This window comes from Rhipicephalus microplus, chromosome X, assembly GCF_043290135.1.
Source record: "Rhipicephalus microplus isolate Deutch F79 chromosome X, USDA_Rmic, whole genome shotgun sequence".
Lineage (NCBI taxonomy): Eukaryota > Metazoa > Arthropoda > Arachnida > Ixodida > Ixodidae > Rhipicephalus > Rhipicephalus microplus.
The window spans coordinates 373,179,097-373,203,188 of record NC_134710.1 but is presented as its reverse complement, the minus strand read 5'-3'; the positions used below and the strand labels follow the sequence as shown (position 1 = coordinate 373,203,188).

Sequence of the window (24,092 nt, the reverse complement as noted above, 5' to 3'; positions counted from 1 at the left end):
GATGACCACAAGAAAAAAGACAAGGACACATGCTACTCACAACTTTTCATTAGGAGAAAAGTTTTCTCGTATATGTCCCTTTGTCATGCATGCGCGTAGACGGGTAAACTAACACGTTTATATCAGATGCGGTAGCACATAACTCCAAGTTCGAGGTCGAACTAATTAAGTGACAGAGGATAAATATCCACTTATGCAACGATCTCTGCTCTTTTTGGTAATGTAATTAAACTACCAAAACAATCTCGAAGAAGCTGCTTCTTCCCACAATGGGTGTGTTTAAAAACCTAGTTGCATAACCACATGTAGTTACATGGCTTCCATATGTGCACTCTTGTCATCTTTTTTTTTTTGCTAATAAAAACTTGTGAGTGTAGCACGTCATTTACTTTCTTGAGGTTGTTGGTTTATTTATTTTTTTGCGCTAATATGCATCTCAGTCTGTCATGCACCACCAACCAGCCCAGCAACTCACTCTTTTGAAGACACGTAGTCATTATCAACCCATTACATTTTCAGCATGCCAGACAACGCCTAATTGAGCAAACTTACCCTTTCTAGAAATCACCTTGATCCATTTTTCACCAATTTCGATCACTGGAAACTCATGAAAAGTGACATAAGAAGTCTTCCCTTGCCTTTATTCGCAGAAAGGCACGCAGTACACCACCATCGTGATGGTTCATTTGCACCAAGAAACCTCGTTTCACTGGTGTACAAATTGCACCTACCTGCACGTTTCTATCGCAGCTCGGCACGAAGAAATGGTAGCAAAAGATCGTCATTGTACTTTTAAGTTTATTCAAAAAATGGCTTTTATTCTTTTTTTTTCAATTGTCCAGAGTGTATGCACGCGTAAACATTGCTGCTCTTCTCCCGGTGCCGCGCAAGCAGACGAACAAAAAAAAAAAGCGCGGCGGCCTATGTTTTGGCCGTCAGCAACCGGTGCGGATGGGGTAAGTTGTAGCACCACAGAGCACATAGCGGCAGGCGCCAGTACCAGAAAGGGCGTGCTGGCGCTTCGCTCACTGGACAGGTCAGTAAAATACAGTAGGTCGTGGGTGAGATTGGCGCAGCTTAAATGGTGGCATTTCTGTGCGCTCACCAGCGCAGGTTTCTCGTGTACGACGCCGCCACCGACATCAGAGTTTCACATGTTTAACTTAAAATAGGGTAACCGCTGGCCATTAAGGGTAACTGACTGGATTCGCAGAGAATTCGCACGAAGGGGAGACGGAAAGTTGAGTGTGCCCATGAGATTATAAAGTTCGCAGGTATAACGTGGCAGCAGAAAGTACAAGACCGGGTTGATTGGTGGACCTTGGGAGAAGCCTTTGCCCTGCAGGGGGCATAGTCAGGCTGATGCGATGCAGTTTTAAAAAATATCCACAATGGCGAGTCAGTCGTATTGCAACAGCTTGACACAAGAGAGGCAAATAAAATGAGTTTTCAGAGATGAGCTAACGCGAGCACTTTGGTTAATTTATTTTGCAAAAAAAACAAATAAATTATCAGACATTTTTTTAAGTAGTATGCCCGAACATGTATTAAAAAACACATTTGAATGTCCGTTGTCTCTTCAAATGTCGATTCCCAGAGACCGAAAATAAGTGACTTCCGCTCAGTATTAATAAAATTCATTGCTAGAAATTTTCAAGCTACAGAAAGTTGGTTCAATTATCAAGATGAGAAGGCATGTAATAGAGTTGAGAACACGTACACGTGCTAATTGTACCTCCTTAATGCGGTTACATTTAGCTATTTTTCGGTTTATTTTCTTTGATCAATAGGTATGCGCTAAAAAGTCCGCAGATTTCGTACAAGATATTAACGTGCCTGCTGAAATTGAGGACGACGCAAAGAAAGGCAAGCCTTGTACATTAATAAAAACTGCAGGTACGTAGCAGGCGCAGGGAAGTTCTGCGTATCAAGCGCACAGACGGGATCACGCGTGGCTGTGGAAGCTGCTGTACGTATACTTACTACGGCACGTTAGCTGCAAGCTGCCGTTAACGATTTAAGTATCGCACAAGGCATGAATGAGCATAAGGTATGAACATGCTAGGCGCGATTGCGGAATTCGCATGTCTGTGATGTAAACGACAGCTGAAGTCGCAGAATTCGCGCTGTGGATAAGTGGCATTGTGTGGGCTCACAAAGCATTGTCATTTTGAAAGAAAATTAGGGTCAGCAGAAATGTCTGCGAATTGCACATTCTAAGAACGTCCAGAACTGCTAAGGGGGCAAATGACCAGGCAGGCACACAAGAAAGGGATAAGATGAAAGCAGCGACAGATAGCAGAAGCGGAAGGTTTTATTGAGATTAAAAAAATTAAAAACCACATTGGATAAGACGTGGTGCAACGCGTAATATTAGGAGTTGACGAGCATGCCGGAAGAAGAAACACCGGTGCCGCTACAGTCCGCCCTTGGAATTATCTTGGAACAGCGTGGCGGATCAAGGCACCTGGAAGAGCAGAAACATCGAAAATTTAGCGAAGATTCAAGGGGCTCGATAATCCAATGCCGGTATAGGTACCCTCTGTGAATGGTTCAAATAATAAAAAAGTTGAGAAGAGCGCGAGAGAAATACTGTGCGGGCCACACGATTGAATGGCGGATATGTAGAAGTGCAACAGTAAATGAAATAGGGAATTTTAGAATAGCGCACCGCAAGCCCTTGCGGTGCGGTCGCTGCTACCGCGCATGCGTCGTAACGCGAGCTGCCGTTTGTGGCCCGCCCGCAGAAAATCTGAAACAGCGGGCGGTGTATGCGGCCCGTAAGCGGTGGTAGCAAGGGTATACGGTGTCACTGCGATCGTCCGTTGCGGTGTGCCGGAGGGCAAAAGCTAGTCTAATACTCATATGGCACCCGCAACGCCCGCAAACGTTATTCTAAAACGCAACTAATTTGGACGCGGTAACTACGGCCTGAAGCTAATAATTGTTCGGGTTTAACGTCTCAAAAGTACCTTACGATTTTGAGAGACGCCGTAAGGGAGGGCTCCGAAAATTGCAACCACCGAGTTGTTTAATACACACGTCAATCTAAGCACACGGGCCTAAAGCGTTTTTGCCTCCATCAGAAATTCAGCCGGGATTCGCTCACACGACCGGCGGGTTAGCAGCCGAGTGCCTTAGCCACTAGACCACCATGGCAGGTTATGGCGTAACAGAATTTTTCGCTTCAAATCCAACCAAGGCTAATGTGTTACAGTGAAGAATATTAAACACTTACTGTTTTCACGTTGGTGGCAGGCACTCGCAAGGTGGCTTCACTCCCAAAGGTGCTAGAACTCAGCCCGCTAGAGCTACCGGTGTACTGCGTGGCTTTTTCTTCACGGCTGTCGGAAGACCCTGTCATCGGAGTGACTTGGGTCATGCTGCTGCTCGTTGGAGACATGACGGCAGAAAGGAAACCCTCCGTGTCTGCGTCACCCACGGATGGCGTAAGGCCACCACCTCCGGAATCAAAAGGACTCTGGACGGCAGTTCCGGGAACGGACGACCGCGAAGCCCCTGCAGCGTCAACAGGCTCCTCCGGTCCTCGCTGCTGTTCCGGCTGTTGCTCAGGCTGCTGCACCGACACCTCTTCTTCGGCCACCGGAGATACAAAGAGCCTTCGCACTTGAGTACGAAGCCACTACCGAGCACCACTGCAGCACTCGCATTCGCAACAGCTGATCAGTTGGCCCATATCTCCGTTAATCCTGGCGTACGTAGCAGCGCTCGCAAAAGAAGATAGCTCTCAGGCAGCGGGGTCTCACTTTGGTGGGCAGATATGCCACGGCGACAAGGCGTTAGCACTGCTAGTTGTGGCTCAAGGTCACCAGTACTTCCTGTTAAAAGGATTTCGGCTGCGATGTCACGCGCACCAGTAACCAACAGTGTGCGATGGTTGCGTTTATCGGATCGGCAATGTTATTAGAATCACGTGTTCTACGAGTCGCATATGAAACAACGTTTTTCGGGCCGTACATTACTTTTACTGAACTCGGCGCGCTGCGAATGATGAGAATACCATACCTTGGGCAGTATCACTGTTACGTGAATAGCGTCGGATAACTGGCTGGCGCACTCGATCCCGCAATCTGAGAAAGCACAATTCTACAATTATTGGAAGGAAGTATTTAATCATTTATAAGTGTCTGAGAACGCGAGTGCGGATGCATAGTTTTCCGAATGCATTACTCGCCCTGGATGTGGCTGTTGATTGATATGTGAGGTTTAACGTCCCAAAACCACCATAAGATTATGAGAGAGGCCGTAGTGGAGGGCTCCGGAAATTTTGGCCACCTGGGGTTCTTTAACGTGCACCCAAGTCTGAGCACATGGGCCTACAACATTTTCGCCTCCATCGGAAATGCAGCCGCCACAGCCGGGATTCGATCCCGCGACCTGCGGGTCAGCAGCCGAGTACCTTAGCCACTAGACCACCCCGGCGGGGCATGGATGTGGCTGTTCAATATATATATATATATATATATATATATATATATATATATATATATATATATATATATATATATATATATATATATATATGGGAAAGAAGTGTATGCCTAAGGGCTCATTTTTCCGTGTTTTGACACAATATTAATGATATCTAACAGACAATATTGCCAAGGAATGTATAGGGAAAGTTATTAGAACCAATGTAATGTAAGTAAGAAGCAAGAAAAGTGGGTGAAAAATATATTTCCGTCAGCAGGCATTGAACCTACGACCTTAGAATAATGCGTTGTTATTTTTCACCCACCACAAATCAGGGGAAGTGACGTCTCAGTCCACCCACCAGAAAGGGTACAGAAATCGGGCCACTCGTGAGAAGAAAAACGTGGGTGAAAATGTCCAATGGTCATCACGAGTGCACCACACAATTACGAACCCGGCCCACACCTTGAAGGCACCGCAGGGTGAGGAGGTAAATTCCGGAAAGGAAAAGTTGAGCTCTTCCGCGGCGATGGCTGCTGACACGAACGTTAGCAGCAGTCCATGGCTGCTTTCAGCTACAGGCTTCCAGAACTCTCTCGAACATGGCAGTCCAAACGCTCGATCTTTGAGAACGGCTTCTTTGACGTCTTCCCACGCTTCCGGACTGACGAAGCTTTTTGGACGATTTCGCGTCGGCGATGACAGCCGAGTCGAGAGGACCTCCACAGTGACGTCGTCCCACGTTGTTCGAATCCGTTCAACAAAAGGGTTGTCTCGCGAAGCTTTGGTTGTGACCTGACCACTACCTGGAAAATCTACAGGACAGCGTCTTGCAGATGGGGTTGAAAGCATCCTAGCAGACCGGCTTACGTACAATGGCGTCTGCCCAGACGAATTGCCGGGCCAAACGAAACAGCTCCTCCGCCGCCCGGAAAATCTTGGCTGGCCAGCGCTCCCAACCGCTGGGCACGAAGAGAATGGCTGGTGACGAGGTCAGGCTGGCCTGGCTTGGAACCTCCAGCTGCAAACTTGCAACTAACTACCAGACTACTTCACAATGATTGACAACAGCAAAACAAACCACACAACTCAATAGTTGCAGCCAAGTGCATTGGACTCGCTTAAAACCCCCCTGGCTTCTAAGAAACACAAACAAAGTCTACTGAAATTTTAACAGAATTTTGTGCTGCCAAAATTACAAGATTTATAGATATGGAAATGTCTACTGAAGATAGAACAATTTGCCGTGCGAGAAAAGCACACAAAGGCAAATTCAATTTGGCCTCAGATAACCATAAACACACAACTAGCTTTCTCCTACAATCCACACTACTAAGTTGTAACTTGCATCTGCTAACTTCATGACTAACTTCATGAAACACAACCAACTACAATGGCTTCACAGGAATGCTGCATGAACCTACACTAAGTAACTGGGCGCATTCTTCATTCTCTCTAAACATACTTTCAAGGCGTAGTCATAAGTACCTACTTGAAGGACACCCTGACACCAACGAAAACTTACTCACAACAGATCGAACTACGTCTTATAATTACCTGAAACGTATCCCTAACCTCACCGTTCGGTAAAGCGCAAGTCTCAGCTCAAGAGATCACACGATCCCTAAGCACTCACTAAAATGACAAAATAAAGGGAATAAACTTCTCGTACTACACGCTTGTTTGCTGGATGTGGCCTCATGTCAGCCCATGTCTTTAAAGAACGCACAGGACTTTGCTATGCGCTCTAGCACGACATCATACTCTAATTAAAAGAACGCTAGCCTACTAACACACACCTAACCATAGGTCACATCCATATTGCCACTTGGCCGCTAGTTACGGCGAGCGCAAGCCATGGCTGCCCGCGAGAATGGAAGACGATGTTCTGAGGCAGCGCGTGCTCTGCCTAGTTGTTGATTATTGAAGCAGCCATCTTGCCAGTTTTCTATGCGTCTCCGCGCCGGCTCAGTTCTTCCTAGTTGAAGAGTTTTTGTAGCACGTGACAACTGGTGGAGGTGCAGGGTAACCCCCAGCCGATGTTCCAAACGCCTCCAGGTAGCCCTGTACCTGCAGTGACAACACCTGTCCACCGCTCAAGCCGAAGACTCCGAGGACTACCTCCTGAGCGTGGACCTCTTCCCGAGATGACGTCTGTCACATCCCCGAACGCTACGGAAAGCGCTACAGCCTCCAACGAGCAGGAAAGCACTGCAGCCACGCATCATACGCTGTGGAAGCCACGTGTGCCGAAGGTGTTCCACGGTTCCGTCTTGGATGATGTCGAAGACTGGCCGGCACAGTTCGAACGGGTTTCGGATTACAATGGTTGGACCAACTTCGACAAAATGAGGAACGTGTATTTCAGCTTGGAGGACGGCGCTCGTACTTGGTACGAAAACCGTGAGCCTTTTCCCTCGTGGAGCGTGTTTCATCAATACCTGCTGGCAAGTTGGGCCAATCCCGATCGCCGCGAACGAGCCGAGCGAGCGATTCAGCCGCGGCTCCAAATGACGAATGAAAACGTTATGATGCGCGTCGAGGACATGACTAGCCTCTTTCATCGAGCCGACTCTGACATGGCAGAAGAAAAGTAGGTCCGTCATTTAATGCGAGGAGTGAAGGAGCAGCTTTTCGCTGGCCTCGTTCGCTGTCCCCCTAAGACCGTGACGGAATTTTTGACCGAAGCCACAACCATAGAGCAAGTGCTGCAGCAGCGCTCTACTGTGTACGACCGGCAAGTGAGTGCCGCTTCGTCAATAGGTCAGATCGGAGGTGTGGCAAGCAACATCAACATCGAGTCTCTTTGCGATCTCATTCGATCGGTAGTGCGCGACGAACTGCAAAAGATTCAGTGCCAGTCCCAACCTACTGCAGGGTCTATTTGCAGCCTTGTCAGAAACGAAATACGACAGGCTCTCCAAATGCCGCCTTCCAGCTATGTCCCGCCTGTCCCGGCGGAGCCACATCGTGCTTCATACGCAGAAGCTGTAAGCCGATATATTCCTGCTTCACTACGCTTCGTTAATCTTATGCCTCAGGATGCACTTCCTTCGCTGCAGCCAATTCAGCACTTAGAAAATCTACAGCCGCGTCCCAGAAAATCCGACGTATGGCGCACACCGGACAGACGACCACTGTGTTACCACTGTGGTGAAGCTGGACGTGTGTACCGGGAATGTCCCTATCGTCGTCTCGGACTACAGTGTTTTGCCGTCGACGCACCACAGCCGAGATTTGGCGAAAGACCAAGAGGCATTAAAGATTGCCTCTCACAGCAGCGCATGGCATTGCGGCGGCAGTCGCGGTCCCCATCCCCAAGGCGATCTTCTCCAAATTTCCGGAACCTCCCAGGAGCGGCGCCGGCGCGCTCGCCAAGCCCTAGGCGGGAAAACTAACGACAGCGACCTTCGGGAGCGAGGCCGCTGACACTCGACGCAAGCAAGGCCTCCCACCGACGCAAGCACGGACGCGGAGTGATTCCCCGACGACAGCGACGAAAGCCAGAAGCAGATTTTCTCTAGATATACATGTGGTAGTCGACGGTCACCACGACGTTAGCGCATTATTGGACACAGGTGCGGACTACTCGATCATAAGCGGGAAACTAGCAGTGCACATAAAGGAAGTTGTAACGCCTTAGTACGAAGCGCAAATTCGTACTGCCGGCGGGCACGTTGTCACCCCAATCGGCATGTGCACTATCATAGTGGGCATTCGGGGACGTACGTTTCTCGCCAGCTGCCTCGTACTTCTTGAATGTTCTCGAGACCTAATCCTCGGAGTCGACTTTTTGCCGGAGCAGGGCGCTATTATCGATCTTCGAGAGCGTACCGTGACGTTTTCGACAGCTGGATCCTCCGACAAACCTGACGACATCCGTGACAGCACGCTTCGCGTTTCTGCCGACAGCATCACGTTGCCTCCGCGTTCAAGCGTCCTAGTTGATGTAATGTCTGACAAGTTACGGGATGGTGAGGTTGTCGCCGAAGGCACCTTGACGCTTTTGTTCGCGCTAGGTGTCTACGCTGCACGCAGCCTCGCCACGCTTTATTACGGACACTCTGCCCTACTTGTGACTAATTTCAGTAACGAGTACCGGCACCTGTTTCGTGACACCACCATCGCTTTCGCCGACCCTATCGCAGACGTTTCTGAATGCTTCGCATCTACATCAGCCAACGACGGGCTTCGACCGACACCAAGCGACGTGAATTCACTACTTGGAAAAGTTGATGTTCACTCGACCCTCTCGGAACAACAGCAGACCGAGCTACGTGAACTGGTATATCAATTTAAAGAGTGTTTTGCGTCCACCTCGAAGGTTTGTCAGACACCGATCACCAAACACTGAATAATTACGTATAACGATGCCTCACCCATAAAACAACACCCTTACCGCGCGTTTCGGCAAAGGAACGTGACGTTATAAATGCTCAAGTCAAAGAGATGTTGCAAGATGACATTATCCAACTTTCGAAAAGTGCCTGGTCATCTCCGGTCGTGCGCGTGAAGAAAAAAGATGGATCACTGCGCTTCTGCGTGGACTACAGGAAACTTAACAGCATAACTAAAAAAGACGTCTATCCGCTGGCTCGCATCGACAATTCCCTCGACAGACTGCGGCGGGCCAAGTATTTTTCATCGATAGACTCAGTGAAAAGTGGCTACTGGCAGATCGAAGTTGATGAACGAGGTCCTGAAAAAACCACCTTCGTTACACCGGATGGCCTATATTAATTCCAAGTGCTTCCCTTCGGCCTCTGTTCTGCACCTGCGACATTCCAGAGAATGATGGACACTGTTCTTACCGGTCTAAAGTGGCGCACGTGCTTAGTTTACCTCGATGATCTTGTCGTGTTTCCTGCCACCTTTGAGGAACACCTGAAGCGTCTGCAGAATGTGCTGAAAGCGCTCCGCTCTGCTAACCAGACACTGAAACCAGAAAAATCCCACTTCAGTTACAAGGAACTTAAGTTTCTCGGCCATGTTGTCAGTGCGGATGGTACTCGACCAGACTCTGACAAAAGTACCGCCGTGGCCTCGTTTCCTGTTCCACGTGATAACAAGGCAGCGCGTCCCTTTCTAGGGCTCTGCGCGTACTATCACCGTTTTATAGCCAATTTTTTTAGGATTGCTGAACTGCTCACTCGACTCACTCGTGAAGATGTTCCATTCGTCTGGGAGGAAGAACAGGACGCAGCTTTCTCTGAACTACGGGAGCGTTTGCAGACACCACCAGTCTTCGTTCACTTTGACCGAGACGCTGATACTGAAATTCATACTGACGCCAGCAACGTGAGTCTTGGTGTTGTCCTCGTACAAGAACAAGATGGCACAGAGCGAGTGATAGCGTACGCTAGCCGCACTCTTTCCCGCGCCGAGGTCAACTATTCCACGTCAGAGAAAGAGTGCCTCGATCTTGTATGGGCCACGATGAAATTTAGGCCTTACCTTTACGGACGCCACTTCAAGGTAGTGACCGGCCATCATTCGTTGTGCTGGTTAGCCAACCTACGGGACCCGGTGTGGGGGACTGGCACGATGGAGTCCTCGTCTGCAGGAATACGATTTCACGATCGCTTACAAATCGGGCCGCAAGCACGAAGATGCTGATTCATTATCACGTGCACCTGTCGAAGTTTGTGACCACGACACCGAGGACGACGATGGTTTCCTTGGGGCCCTTACTACAACAGATCTGATTACGCGACAGCGTGCGGACGATGAAATTCGCGCAGTTATCGAAAACCTTGAAGGACGCAACTCGTCCATACCTCGAAGTATTTCTCGAAGTTTGTCGTCGTTCTGTCTGCGAGATGGGGTCCTTTATAAGAAAAATTCCAACGGCAATGAGAAAACCTATCTTTTAGTTGTGCCAACTGACATGCGTGGCGACATTCTTCTTGCCTGCAACGATGAGCCCACATCTGGTCACTTAGGTTCCTCTCGAACTCTCGCTCGAGTTCGACAAGCATACTACTGGCCTAAGCTTTTTGCATCAGTTAAGCGATACGTTAAAAGCTGCCGGGAATATCAACGCCGCAAATCCCCGCCAATAAAGCCCGCGGGGCTTCTTCAACCAATAGAACCACCCAGAGCGCCATTTGATTAAATAGGAATGGATTTACTGGGACCCTTTCTGCTATCATCTGCCGGCAACAAGTGGATCGTAATAGCCACCGACCATTTGACGAAGTACGCCGAAACAAAGGCACTACAACGCGCTACGGCCGCTAGTTACGGCAAGCGCAAGCCATGGCTGCCCGCGAGAATGGAAGACGATGTTCTGGAGCAGCGCGTGCTCTGGCTAGTTGTTGATTATTGAAGCAGCCATCTTGCCAGTTTTCGGTGCGTCTCCCCGCCGGCTCAGTTCCTCCTAGTTGAAGACCTTTTGTAGCAAGTGACAATATAATCTAGGCACCACTAAACGCACATATGAACGTAAATGTTCACAAAAAACAACCCGCGAAGAAAAATAACGCTGTATACCACACACGTCATAAGAACCCGACAAAACTTGCGTAAGTTTTGGACTAAAAACCTTGTATCAAGTGATTTTCAAACATGAGCATTTCGAAAATTGCTTTTGGTTTTATTCTAAAACCTTCTTTAACAGTACTCATTTACTCTATTAAGACGATGTACAACTTCGCACTACACACAAAAAAAAAGGCATGAAGTACCCAAACTTCGGTTCCGCTCGTCAACGCTACCACGCTTTCGAAATTAGTGGGCGTACCAACTCTTCATTTACGACTTACGTGCTCATATCTTAAAAAAAACTCCTTTCACGCAGTTGGTGGACCGATGCGGGTCACTGCTTCTGCATAACGCCTAACGGTTCAGTTAAAAGCTTAACTAAAGCCGCTTACAATGCTTAAAAACAGAAATGAAAAACAGTAATGATTTAATTGATTTGTGGGGTTTAACGTCCCAAAACCACCATATGATTATGAGAGACGCCGTAGTGGAGGGCTCCAGAATTTCGAACACCTCGGGTTCTTTAACGTGCACCTAAATCTGAGCACACGGGCCTACAACATTTCCGCCTCCATTGGAGATGCAGCAACCGCAGCCGTGTTCGATCCCGCAACCTGCGGGTCAGTAGCCGAGTACCTTAGCCTCTAGACCACCGCGGCGGGGCAATGAAAGAGAGTATTCATGCAAACTAGCCGTAGAGATGACACAGCAATACTGCTTTAAAACCGAAAATAAGCACACAAACATGCTTCCGAGAAAACTCCTGTGTCACATTCTCCAGCTCACAGCTGTCCCTCATTCTTGTATCCTGCACGCGGCGGTCGTGGTCTTGGCGTACTTTGAAAACGCCTGAGACTACACCATGTACGTGCTACCAGCTGAACGGCAGCGTTACGTCTCATTCGCAATTTCGGCCGACTTCTGCCGATCTGGAGGAGGGGATCCCAGCAACGCGTCGGAAAGAGTGGCGATGTCCTCTTTCTTGCACCCGCGTGGCGCTTATTTACTACGGCCCTTCTTCTAGGACCCCTTTGACACTCCCGTCCTCGCAAAGCTGTAAATCTCCGGCATGCATTCTGTCGCAAGGATGCGCGCCGTGGCCCATCCTTTTGCCGCTGGAGCCTTACTTCAAGCCACAAAGGCCTCTTCGATGAACTGGCCGATGAGCTACCCTTCTTTCTTTCGTCCGGCTGCTTGTCACCTCTGTCATCCCTTTGCTTGGTCGCGCGCGTACGCTTCGCTCTTACGGCGACATTTGCGACCGACCTTTTCCTCACTACTAGTAAGTGAGCCTCGGGTTGCGTCATCGGTGGAATTACAACCTAAGGGCGCTTCTGCACTACCTTCCATAGCACTTCGGCAGTTCGATTTCTTGACATTGTTGCCATGTCGGGCCGACTCACCTGTGCTGAACCTACACTCGCACAAGCTCTGAAACGTGCTGTCGATAGAACTAAAGTATCGACGCCTTCTATGCGATTGCCTTCGCGAAGAACCTGCCTTCCCTTTTATTTTCATCCGGCGTCTCGGATGCATGCAAAACAGTTTTGACGCTGACGCAAAACACGTAGTACTACTTGCTACGCTCAAATGTTTTGAGCCTTCTTTACCACGCGTATTAATCTTTGTCTCTCTCGCTGCTCTCCGGCGTCTTTTGCGTCTGTGCCAATTTTTCCGGCTAGTTTCCGAGCTTTCGGTTCGCATTTCAATGTCTTCGACCCTCTCACTGTTTTTGTCAGCTGTCCCACTCACGCAGTTTAAATCATTTTCGACCAAACCATCTTTATTCTCACACTCACTGGCGGATAGGTTAACACACTCAGGAACAGTGCGGATGTTTTCCTTCAAACACTCTAGCTCGCATGGCTGCGAGCAGTCTACAACCGTACTTTTTCCCTCGCACTCTGCATTCGCAGCTTCTCCTAAGCTTTCTCCGTTGTTCTTGATCACTTTGACCTCATTTGCAAGATCCACCATCACGACAACCACAGTGGAGGTCTGTACCAGCTTTTCTACAGCTATTTTAGCTGTTTCGCGAGCATTTAACTCGCACAGCACCTCGTCGCACTCGCTCTGGCGTTCGGCGCCATCTTTCTATCGAGCAGCATCTTTCGCAGCTCTCACATTCGGTTCATCTTTGAACCTGCTGCTGCCTTCACACATGCTAGCCTTCTCTACGGCTCTGAACTGCACCGCACTTTACAATGTCTGAATATTCCGTCTCATTGCCTCGACTTTCTGGCCGTGGCACATGACATTGCAAAGCCATTAACGCACATTTTTAATGAAATGATATCATCTGGTATCTATCCTGATAGGCTAAAAATTGCTCGTGTGACTTTACTTCATAAAGGCGGCAAGTGTAATGAGTTGGGTAATTATAGACCAATATCTGTACTATCAACATTTGCTAAAGTTGCAGAAAAAGTCTTATGCACGCGATTTAATAAATTTTTGTCAGCGAAAAGTGTTATTGTAGAGCAACAGTTCGGATTTCAAAACGGAAAGTCTACAGAAAAGGCACTTGTACGAATAAAAGATAAAATCATCCAAAATATTGAAAACAGGTTATTTACAGTCGCTATATATCTAGATTTCCAAAAAGCATTCGACTCCATCAAACACGAAATTTCATTCCGTAAACTTGAAGCATACGGCTTTAGAGGTAAAGCACAAAATCTTATCCGTAGTTATTTGCACAATCGACTACAGTACATTTGTCTCCAGGATGCTCAATCTGAAGAAACTGTAATCAAATATGGTGTGCCCCAAGGCTCTGTACTGGGCCCTCTACTATTTATAACATATGTGAATGATATTGTTAATATCCTTTTTACTGGGGAGGTATTAATGTATGCTGACGATACAAGTGTTTTCTTTTCTGGGAATGATTTGAAGGAGCTAGAGGCGATGTCAAACAACTGGTTGAAAGAGCCTAATCTCTGGGTATCTTCTAATAAACTAAAAATAAATGTTAAAAAGACAAAGTTCATGCTTTTCTATCCTAAAAATAAAGAAGTAGATTACATTATGAAACTATACTACGGCGATTCGCAACTAGATCCAGTACACAATCATTCGTTTCTAGGCGTTTCTTTTCAATCAAATTTAAGTTGGTCAATACACGTGAACAATGTAAGGATGAAGGTAGCGAAGTCTATAGGCATGTTGAACCGTTTACGTAACTTTTTAACAACTAACTTAAAGAAGGAATTGTATTTTTTCATAGTACATTCTCATTTTAGTTACTGCTCGTTAGTGTGGGGAACAGGAATTAAGACTGATAATGAAAAGCTTTCTTCTTTACAGAGGAAAGCAGTTAGACTACTTAATTCGGGGTATAATGTTGATGCGTCAGCTCTCATGTTAAAGTACAGAATTCCACAATACTGCCTTGTTTACAAAATAAAATATTCGATGTACATATATTGCAAAGTATCGGGAGACTGGGGTTCATTTAGCCGTCACTATTTAAGCAGGAACACCGGCCACGACCTTCGTAAAACACACATAGTTGTGGAAAGAACACGCACAAACTATGGAATGCAAACAATAGAATTCCAAATTATGAAGTTATGTAATGAGCATCCTGCAATAATTGAACTAGCACGATCGTGCACCAACTCAAAAAATTTCAAAATGAAAATTCGGTCCCTCTTTAACACTTAGGATAAGTGCACTCTCAGCACGGTAGGGTGAGCTACAGTCTCTCATACTATTTGTATGTATATATTTTTGTGTATATATATATATATATATATATATATATATATGTTTATGTGTGCTCAGCAATGAATACTATTGTTATAATGGTTATTTCTATTGCTCTTTTTATTTGTATGTATATATTTTTGTGTATGTCTATATGTTATGTGTGCTCAGCAATAATTTCTATTGGTACAATAGTGATTTCTTTTGTTACTTTTTTTATTTGTATGTATATATTTTATGTAGGTATATATGTTTATGTGTGCGCATTGCAATAATTTATATTGTTTCTATTGCTACTGTTACGCCCAGCACGAGCAGGACCATGTCAGGGGGCTAACCACCTCCTTTTGTCCTGACTGCGGGCAATGCTTTTTGTACTGTCCGAAAAATGAATATATATACCCAGACAACACTCGATGTCCTGAGGTCGTCCTCATATGGTACAATCATCCTCGCACAATTCTCATTGACCTTAGTACTTACTGAGACGACACAAGCTGGTTTGCCCCGGAAACGTCTTTTCGAGTGCTTTCTGAGGACAACAATTGGTCCGGAAAAGGTCATGTTAAGGATCTTTTGGAGATGACAAAAGCATTGCACTGAGCACTTAGATATAATTCCTGAAGACTTTTGCGCACCAACTAGATGCATTTCATACGTGAAAACTTTCTCCACACGTTTGTTTCTTACAGTCACAAAGTTATTGTATATTTCCGCCACGTTTTTTTTGCAGAAAATTTTCAAATTATGCAACGCGCTTAATGAGACACACGTAATCAATTGACTTAGGTATCGAACCTGGTATTGCGAAATGTCCATTTGAAACAGTGTGTTCTTAAATGTCACAGCCCTACCATTGTCATTATACGTCGCTGTAGCGCGTAGTAACAAACTAGCAGCTGGCAACCATTGACTATGCGGCACCATTCTAGATAGTCAAGTAGCCAAGCAATTCCAAGTCAACTGACTGTCAAAAAATGGCAGCGGCGGTCTTGTCAGAGAAAGTCACGGAGTGGGGAAAGTGCAGTGAACTAGTGAAGGTTCGTGTCCTTTGTTGTTTGTGCGCGTGGTTAAAAGTGAGATATGTGTGAGAGTGTAAGTCGTAGGTGATGACGGTAGGTAAATTGTCATGTTGATGGGTGCACTGGGCTGCTCAACATTCAGACTGATCATGGATGCATTGTCACCAGCCGACCGCGGCGAGGTGTGGTTCGAAGCAGCCTGGAACAACAACCAATCGCGATCAATTGGGCTTCGAAGCAGCCTGGTCGAAACGTGAAAAGATCGACTTCTGCATCTGACACATGGCCCGGCAAGTCAAGTGAACGCCCGTGTCGAGTGTACTGATAGCCTGTCATGCGGAGCCTCAAGCACTAGTGAGTGCATTGGGCGCGATACACGTGGTGATGAGGACACTGTGTCAAACCTTCGAAGAAGATTACAAACGTAGTTGATTTAGCTGTGTTGACTGCCTTGATACTGCTTTTCTTTTTCAGACTATACGCTTACTCGGATGCCTGACAAAGCTGTCTATTGTGATTGGTTACTGTTAAATAAATAAATTTCAGTCAACAAGCTTTGTTTGTTTTACTCTAAAAGTCCAGCACTGTCACCTCTCTGTTGATTGGTACAGTATATATACTCGAGACTTCGCCGGTGTTTTTCTTTTGATGTATGAAAATGTCATGAAAAGAAGTAAATCCTAAGTAGTATCACTGCCCACAGTACCAAACCGGCCACGCTATCGTTGTTCTGAAAAGATACTGAAAAAGTCCTGAATTGTTGTTTTGAGGATGTGCTGAGATTGTTATGTGTACGGACAAGGGGACGGGATAAGTGCCTTTCTAGTACCATAAGAGGACATTCTGAGGGCATCGGATTGTCCTTACGGGGGCATACTGAGGATGTCTTGAGGTTGTGTTTGTGTTGTCTGGGTAGTTCAATCTCTAGGTCGAGTACTCGCTCACGCTCTTTGCTATCTCGCTCACGTTTTTCTCTTTCCCTTCTTTCCTTTTATTCTCTTTCTTCTTTCTATTTCTCGAAAGTCTCTACCACGTTTTTAATCTCCTCCTCACTGGCTTTCTGCAAAATCAGCCTCACAATCGGTGTCCTGCCCATTCCTTCCTCTACTTAAATTCCTAGATGCTTACTCACAGCCAAAAGTTCCCCTCTCAGCATTGACCTTCACGCCATGATTGCTGTTTTACATTGGTCCTGCGTCTCACACATAATTAGGTGATCCCTTCAACTTAATACTCACAAATAGATGATCTCCCTAATTCACACACAATCCAGCTTCTACTTGACTCACTCACAAAACGAAGCCTGGAAAGTCAAAGCAAAAACCAAGCACTTACCACAACACAGCACCGTGTCGTGAGGTCCATCTCACTGCTGCCAACCAGTTGTTAAGGGTTCGAGGTTGATGGTAGAAGGTACGGCGTCTTTCTTTACAGTAGCTGGCTCCCCGCCGTCGTCCGCATAGCCGATCTTCGCTAGTGAGGGGACGCGTTAAGAAAGATAGAACGTAAGGTTTATTTACATGATAGTTGAAAGAACTGTACAGAGATTCAGCAGAGAATCAGCTATGTACAAAGATTCAGCTCATGATGCAGTGATTATTTACAAAAGTCTCCGGCTTTTATAGCCCATCGTCCCCTCACATGGAGGTCCGAAGAAGGCGGTGACCACCCTTGCCACAAACAAGGTGACGTGACGTCTCAGCGGTCCACCCACCAGAAAGGATACAGAAATTGGGCCACTCGTGGGAAGAAGAACGTGAGTGAAAATGTGCAATGGTCATCACGAGTGCACCACACAATGACGCACCCGGCCTCCGCCTTGAAGGCACCGCAGGGCGAGGAAGTAAAGTCCGGAGAGGGAAAGTTGAGCTCCTCCGGGGAGATGGCCGCTGACACGAACGTCAGCAGTGGTCCATGGCTGCTTTTAGCTACAGGCTTCCAGAACTCTCTCGAACATGGCAGTTCATACGCTCGATCTTTGAGAACGGCTTCTTTGACGTCTTCCCACGCTTCCGGACTACGGCGCTTTTTTGACGATTTCGCGTCGGCGACGACAGCCGAGTCGAGAGGTTGACTCCATGAGAACCTCCACGTGCAGTGGCGCCGTCCCACGCTGTTCAAATCCGTTCACCAAAAGGGTTGTCTTGCGAAGTTTTCGTTGTGACCCGACCACTACCTGGAACATCTACAGGACAGCGTCTTGGAAACTGGGCGCCGATGGGGTTGAAAGCATCCTAGCAGACCGGCTTACGCACAATAGCATCTGCCCAGACAAATTGCTGGGCCAATCGTAATTGTGCAAAGAGATGGCACAAGCAGCATGTGTCAACAAAAGGAAGGGTGCCTGCAGTCTTTGTGGTTGTCTTTGCAGTACACAGTGGCTAGTACATCTGCACTGCCAATCAATATCATGTTCCTTTGATACACAATGTGTGGCGAAATGTTTACTAAAGGCTTACCCTACAAAGTGACTGGGAAGGAACGCTGTAGTGTCGGCAACACGGCACGACTGGGAACAACGAACACACTCAACCCATGCCACACAAGAACTCCTTTATTGTGGTGACAGTCGTTTTTGTGAATGTCAAGGGTACCGCCATCTCTTGATGACAGCGGAACGTAACTAAGGTAACGTAGTGTCGACCTTTGACACTACATCAATGCCTCCCTGAAATATTGTCGGTCGTCTGAAATATAGTACTGAAATATTGTCGGTCGTCTTCAGTTTCTTGCGGACCTACGAAGAGTTAGTGATCCACCAGCCCGTTCGGCGCCATCAACAGGAGCACAATCACCACCACTGGAGCATTATAACTATTACCACGCACTGTAGCACTATCACCACCACTATGTACTGAAGCCCTATCACCATCACGATCGTCAGCATTAGGAGCAGGGTGCTGGCGAAGCTCAGAAGAGCGAGTCATTCTGCTAGGCATCGGTTTACTTTGCACCGTGTCGTTGGAGTGTCCGTTGTCGTCCCATTTTAGCGCATGGTGCGACAAATATTCCTTGGGAACTGCAGTCAATTGACAGGCATTCCACGTGCGACAATTTTCAAGGCTGAAGGACCAGAGTCCTATTCGCTTGAGAACTTTCAAAGATCCAAAAGTGGAATTGCCTTTCGGACCAGGGACTGGCTTTTTGACCCTCACGTACCTACTTTCCCACTTGGAACTTGTGTACTTAGGCAGCTCTCGGCCGGTCAACATAATCCTTGCTTTTACGTTGGCGCTCTTTCACACTCTTGTGAAGTGAAGACATCTCCCGAGCGGGATCTCCAAAGAAGTTCGTAGTGTGATAGCCAACGACATCCAAAGATGTCCTCATGTGTGGGCTATGTAAAAGCACTGCCGGAGAGAGTCCAGTGGTACTGTGAGGAGTGGCTCTGTATATTCTCAAGTACTCTGTAACAGTACTTTTTTATTGGGCGCTGCTCCAGTATTGCCAACTGAGAGTATGATTTGAGGACACGGTGAAACCTTTCGACCTGTTTGTTCGTTGGCATGGGGGTGATACACAGCCGAAAAGCTGTGTTTGATACCCCTCTTTTGAAGAAAAGACTGACATTCTTGAGATGTAAACTGTGGTCTGTGATCCGAGACGAGCTCAACCGATAGCCTTCCCGTGCAAATATCGACAAGAGGAAGTCAAGCACTGTGCGGGAGGACACTTCACGTCAGAAGGATACTTTCAGCTACTTCGAGAACTAATCGACTACAGAGATGAAAAACGATAGTCAGCTGATGCACGCTAAAATGGCCCAACAACATCAATAGCTATCTTGCTCCAAGGCCGATCAGGAAGAGCTACTGGCTGCAGTTGAGTGAGGTAGCTCTTAACACTCTTGTCTGCAGCTTGGCAGGTTGCACAGCTGTGGATAGCACTCTCAACCTGTTTGTCGAGACCTGACCACCAGTACTTTTCGCGGAGCCATTTCTTTGTGTTCACTATTTCTGAGTGCGATTCATGGACCAGTTGAACAAATGCAGCTGTGAGCTTGGCTGGAACTACAACGCGTTCCGAGCGCATCGACAGGCCATCCACCACGTATAGTTCCTCCCGCACCTCATAGTAAGGTCTTAGTTCAGGCGGCGATGTTTTCTTGGTTGGCCATGTAGCCTGAACGAATTGAGCGACCTGCTGCAGCTTTCAATGCTCGGCTGTGGCAATACGGAGGTAATTGATGTGAACTGAAAACGTTGCGATGGACACTATTTCTTCTTCAATCTTAAGGCCGTCTTCTGTGCTTGGTACAGGAAGCCGGGACAAAGCATCTGCTACTTTGTTGTGTTCCCCACCCCGGAACTGTACAACGAAGTTGTACCGCAGCAGCCAAGCCATCCACCTTGCAAGGCGAAGTGGTCGTTTCCTTGTGACAATCACGTTAATACGACCTATAAAGCTTTTTAAAACAGCGAAAGAACAACCAGTCGTCCACAATGCGAATAGCGTAACGAGTGGGCAGTCTAATGCTACAACTCATCACAAAAGTTTGTTCTTGTCCCCCTATTAACTGTGGCGCATACCCACTGCAGCCATAATTCCTCATCGTCGTCAGCCACTGCATGGACAAAGGGCACAAAATTCCGCGCAAATCTTTAGCGGATACCACGCTTCTCAAAAGAATGACCAAAAACAGCAAAGCGAATGCCAACCTACTGCCCCAATATCTTTATTATAATTACCTAGTGGGTATCAAGCAAGTGTGCCTGCAGTAGTTCCCAATGAGCGTTTCAAAACAGACCCTGAAAGGCCGCTCTTCTAGCTTTCGCTGTGACTTTGCTGCGCTTTCCGCGCAGGCCTGGCATTATTTTTATTTGTATATTGGTATTTTGTGCGCAATTTTCCGGCGGGAGGCAAACACTAAAAAACTAAAAAAAGACTGACTAGGTCTTACCTCCTCGGTGAATCACCAATTTACCTTCGCAAAAGCTATCATGCCGGTTCACATTCTCCTCCATATTCTGCTTCACCCCCCCCAACCCGAACACGTGCACCGCTTGCCCCTTGTGCCGACTTGTAACGCGTGGGATGCTGTAATACGGATGGGCGAAAGCACACGCACAGAGTGAAAGAAAGAAATAAAAAACATGGAGATAAAAAAAGAAAGAAAGGAAAGAGAGTAAGAGAGAGAAAATGATATAAAGAATAAGCAAAAAAAGGAGAGATGAATAGAGGACGCAAGAAATTTAAAGAGTGTGAGAGAAAAAATAGAAAGAGCGAGAAAAAATAGTTTTAGAGAGAAATAAATAGCAAGAAACAAAGGCAAGAGACAGAAAGAAAAAGCTAGCAGTTGTTGTGTGAACGAATGCAGCCTATGAGTGAAGCTCCTTATAGAAATGGGATGCAAACTATTATGTACGTTTCAAAACTGTTCATTCAAGGCGTTTTCATCGAAGATTTCTGGTTTTTGCTTGGTCTAGAAGAGCACTGCTTTGTGCTATAGTGTAGTGGTACCGTGAGGGGTTTTATGAGAAATTCCTGCCACAAAAATCTACTATAGGTGCGAAACTTCTTGATGCTGACGTACAAATCCACGTCATTTAATAGGTTACGCAGCAAGACTCAGCACATCTTTTGAACGTCCTCCGGCACGTGAACGCACTGTCCCTTGACACCATAACCTCCTATAGCAGTTGTTCAGTGCCCACTACGCCATAATTATTTCTTTCTTGAATCAGCGAAGGGCCCACTACGCCGCTTTACGGCAACACGCGATCGTACGCCGCGTTTCACTATGCTGATGGTTCAGTTACTGATGATGAATAAGTATGTCCGAGTGTTTTGTAGTGGGCGGGCCTTTAAAACACTCACTCATTGTCATCGGTCAGCGAACTCACTCATAAATCGGCTCACTCAGACTCAGATCGAGCACTGAGCCTGAGTCTGAGTGAGTCCGGGCGTGTAATAGTATCGTGAGTCTGAGTGAGTCCGGTTGAAGAAAATTTTCGTGAGTGTGAACCCGAGTGAGTCCAAAGCCCACAATATTTTTTTCAGTGAGTCTGAGCGAGTTAAAGATACTTTTGCTGACCTAAAGTCTCATACAGTCATCTTCAAGATTACTATTAGCCTTACCTGGATTCATGCTTATACTCACGTCTATTTACAGGTATTCCAAAGCAGTTTCGTTCATACACCATTTAAATATTTATTATTAGAGGCGCGAATTACGTATGGGAGTGCCTTGACCTCCCCCCACCAAATCTTTGAGGAAGTTTCTCCGTTATTATATCTCATGATCTCATATCTTCCAAAAATGACCTTACCGGTTCGGAAGCCCTTAGAACTCTTTTTCGAAGATGCTATGCCAAATGACACCGAGAAGAGCACCGATTACGTGAGATATTGGTATTAAAGAGCATTGACATCATGGTCGAAAAAGCTAATCCTTGGCTGACGGACTCATGAGTCTACTCACTCGGACTGACTCAGATCGAGCCGTGAGCCTGAGTGAGTAGGGGTGAGTAGTCTTGGAGAGTCCGAGTGAGTCCGGCTGAAGAAAATTTTTGCGAGCGTGAGTCCGAGTGAGTCCAGCTCAGGGAAATTTTCGTGAGTCCAAAGCTCAAAATATATTTGGCGAGTGAGTTTGAGTGAGCTACGCAAGTTTTGCCGAACTATGCTCATTGCTCAATTCACATCGTCTGACACTTTGTGCGATTCGACGCTTCTGCCACGCATTATACAATGCATTAAGGAGACGCCTTCCACTACATGGCATTGATATAGTACTTTTTTCTGAAGCAATTTCAGCGACTCTCGTGGCTCTGCCGTAGAAACCTGATTGCCGCACAAATGGCCTCGGTTCGATCCTCATTCAGAGCTGAAAATTTCAAATGCGAAGCATATCCTTGCGTTCTAAAGACACATTGAGCATCTATCTATCTATTTGTCTGTCTGTCTGTCTGTCTGTCTGTCTGTCTGTCTGTCTGTCTGTCTGTCTGCCTGCCTGCCTGCCTGCCTGCCTGCCCACCTGCCTGCCCACCTGCCTGCCTGCCTGCCTGCCTGCCTGCCTGCCTGCCTACCCGCCCGCCCGCCCGCCCGCCCGCCTTTCCGCTCGCGTACACATTATGAGTCAAAAACTTGATTATGTACTCGCAACCACACTAAATGGCCTATACCAAAGATGTTGACGTTTTTAACATTACTAACAAAACCTTGCCGGGCATAATTATGCGATTGTGTTGGAGCCGCTACTCACGCTTCTTTGTGTGCAGGGGTTTCTCAAACACATGTTTTTTCTTTATGCACTGTTTTAAATAAGGTGATCGTAAATTGAAAACACATACATTACTGTTTTTCACTACGACATTGTCATTATTGTTAATTTGAGAATAGTGTCACGGGTTATCAATTACAGGTGGTTTATTTAAAAACACGGACAGTGGAACTTGTAGAGACGCTCTCAGAGAAGGCCGCTAAGATTGTCGTCTTCTTCACTCGCCTGCTCTGCGCCTTTCGAGCAAATCCACGTTCTTTGTTGTCGTCGCTATCTCGCCGCTAAATGCAGCTATGCACGCGGCATTACCCTCCCGCCAGAGTGAGCGTCGTCTCGATGCTCAACAGGTAGAGATACGGCCAGCAGGTGTTTACATCACTGAGAGTGGTAAAGTTTCATGCGGACCACGTGCACTGTCTCAGGCAGATGCTGGCGACGTTTCGAACAGGAGGAGGCGTCGGGCACGACTTCGTACGTCACGTCGCTAAGACGGCGCAAAACCTTGTAGGGTCCGAAGTATGGGCGTAGGAGTTTCTCAGAGAGGCCTCGTCGTCGTACAGGAAACCAAACCCAGACTCTATCTCCTGGTTGATAAATGACGAATCGATGGCGAAAGTTGTACCGTAGGGCGTCAAGTTGCTGCTGGTTCATTATTTTGACGCAGGCAAGCTGCCTTGCTTCCTGACGCGCTCAGTGAAGTCTGCGGCGTCTGTCTCTGAATCGTTGCAATCGCAAGGCAGCATGGCGTCAAACATTGTAGTAACTTCTCTGCCATAAATTTGTGCGAACGGCGTCATTTTTGTTGTTTCCTGGCGCGCCGTATTACACGCGAATGTGATGTACGGCAATATTCGGCCCCAATTCTTGTGTTACACGTCGACGTACATGCAAAGCATGTCAGCAATTGTCTTGTTAAGTCGTTCTGTAAGCCCATTCGTTTGTGGGTGGTAAGCTGTCGTCTTCCTATGCGCTGTGCCACTGAGCGTAAGCACAGTGCGCAAAAGCTCGGCTGTAAACGCGGTACCTTTGTCTGTTATGATGACAGCTGGAGCACCATGTGTCAGGACAATGTTCTAAATGAAGAACTGGGCCGCTTCAGCTGCTGTGCCACTCGCGATTGCCTTGGTCTCTGCGTATTGGGTGAGGTAGTCCGTCGCCACTATAAACCATTTGTTGCCGCTGTCCGATGTTGAGAATGGGCCCAGCAAATCGATTCCGATTTG

At 47.0% G+C, this 24,092-nt stretch overlaps 1 protein-coding gene across 4 annotated transcripts in view; it reads right to left on the bottom strand.

Moving 5' to 3' along the window:
* Nucleotides 1–24,092, bottom strand: part of LOC119161075 (uncharacterized) — a 193,920-nt gene that overhangs the window by 41,063 nt on the left and 128,765 nt on the right. Inside the window, exons 4-5 of one of the 4 annotated variants that reach the window (XM_075879989.1) lie at nt 16,986–17,123; nt 4,558–9,991 (exon numbers count right to left, since the gene is read on the bottom strand). In XM_075879989.1, the coding sequence (XP_075736104.1) occupies nt 17,017–17,123 (107 nt within the window). In that variant the 3' untranslated portion in view covers nt 4,558–9,991; nt 16,986–17,016. Of the gene's footprint in view, nt 1–4,557; nt 9,992–16,985; nt 17,124–24,092 lie in introns of those variants that run through there. The other 3 variants (XM_075879991.1, XM_075879992.1, XM_075879990.1) reach the window with 3 other exon arrangements.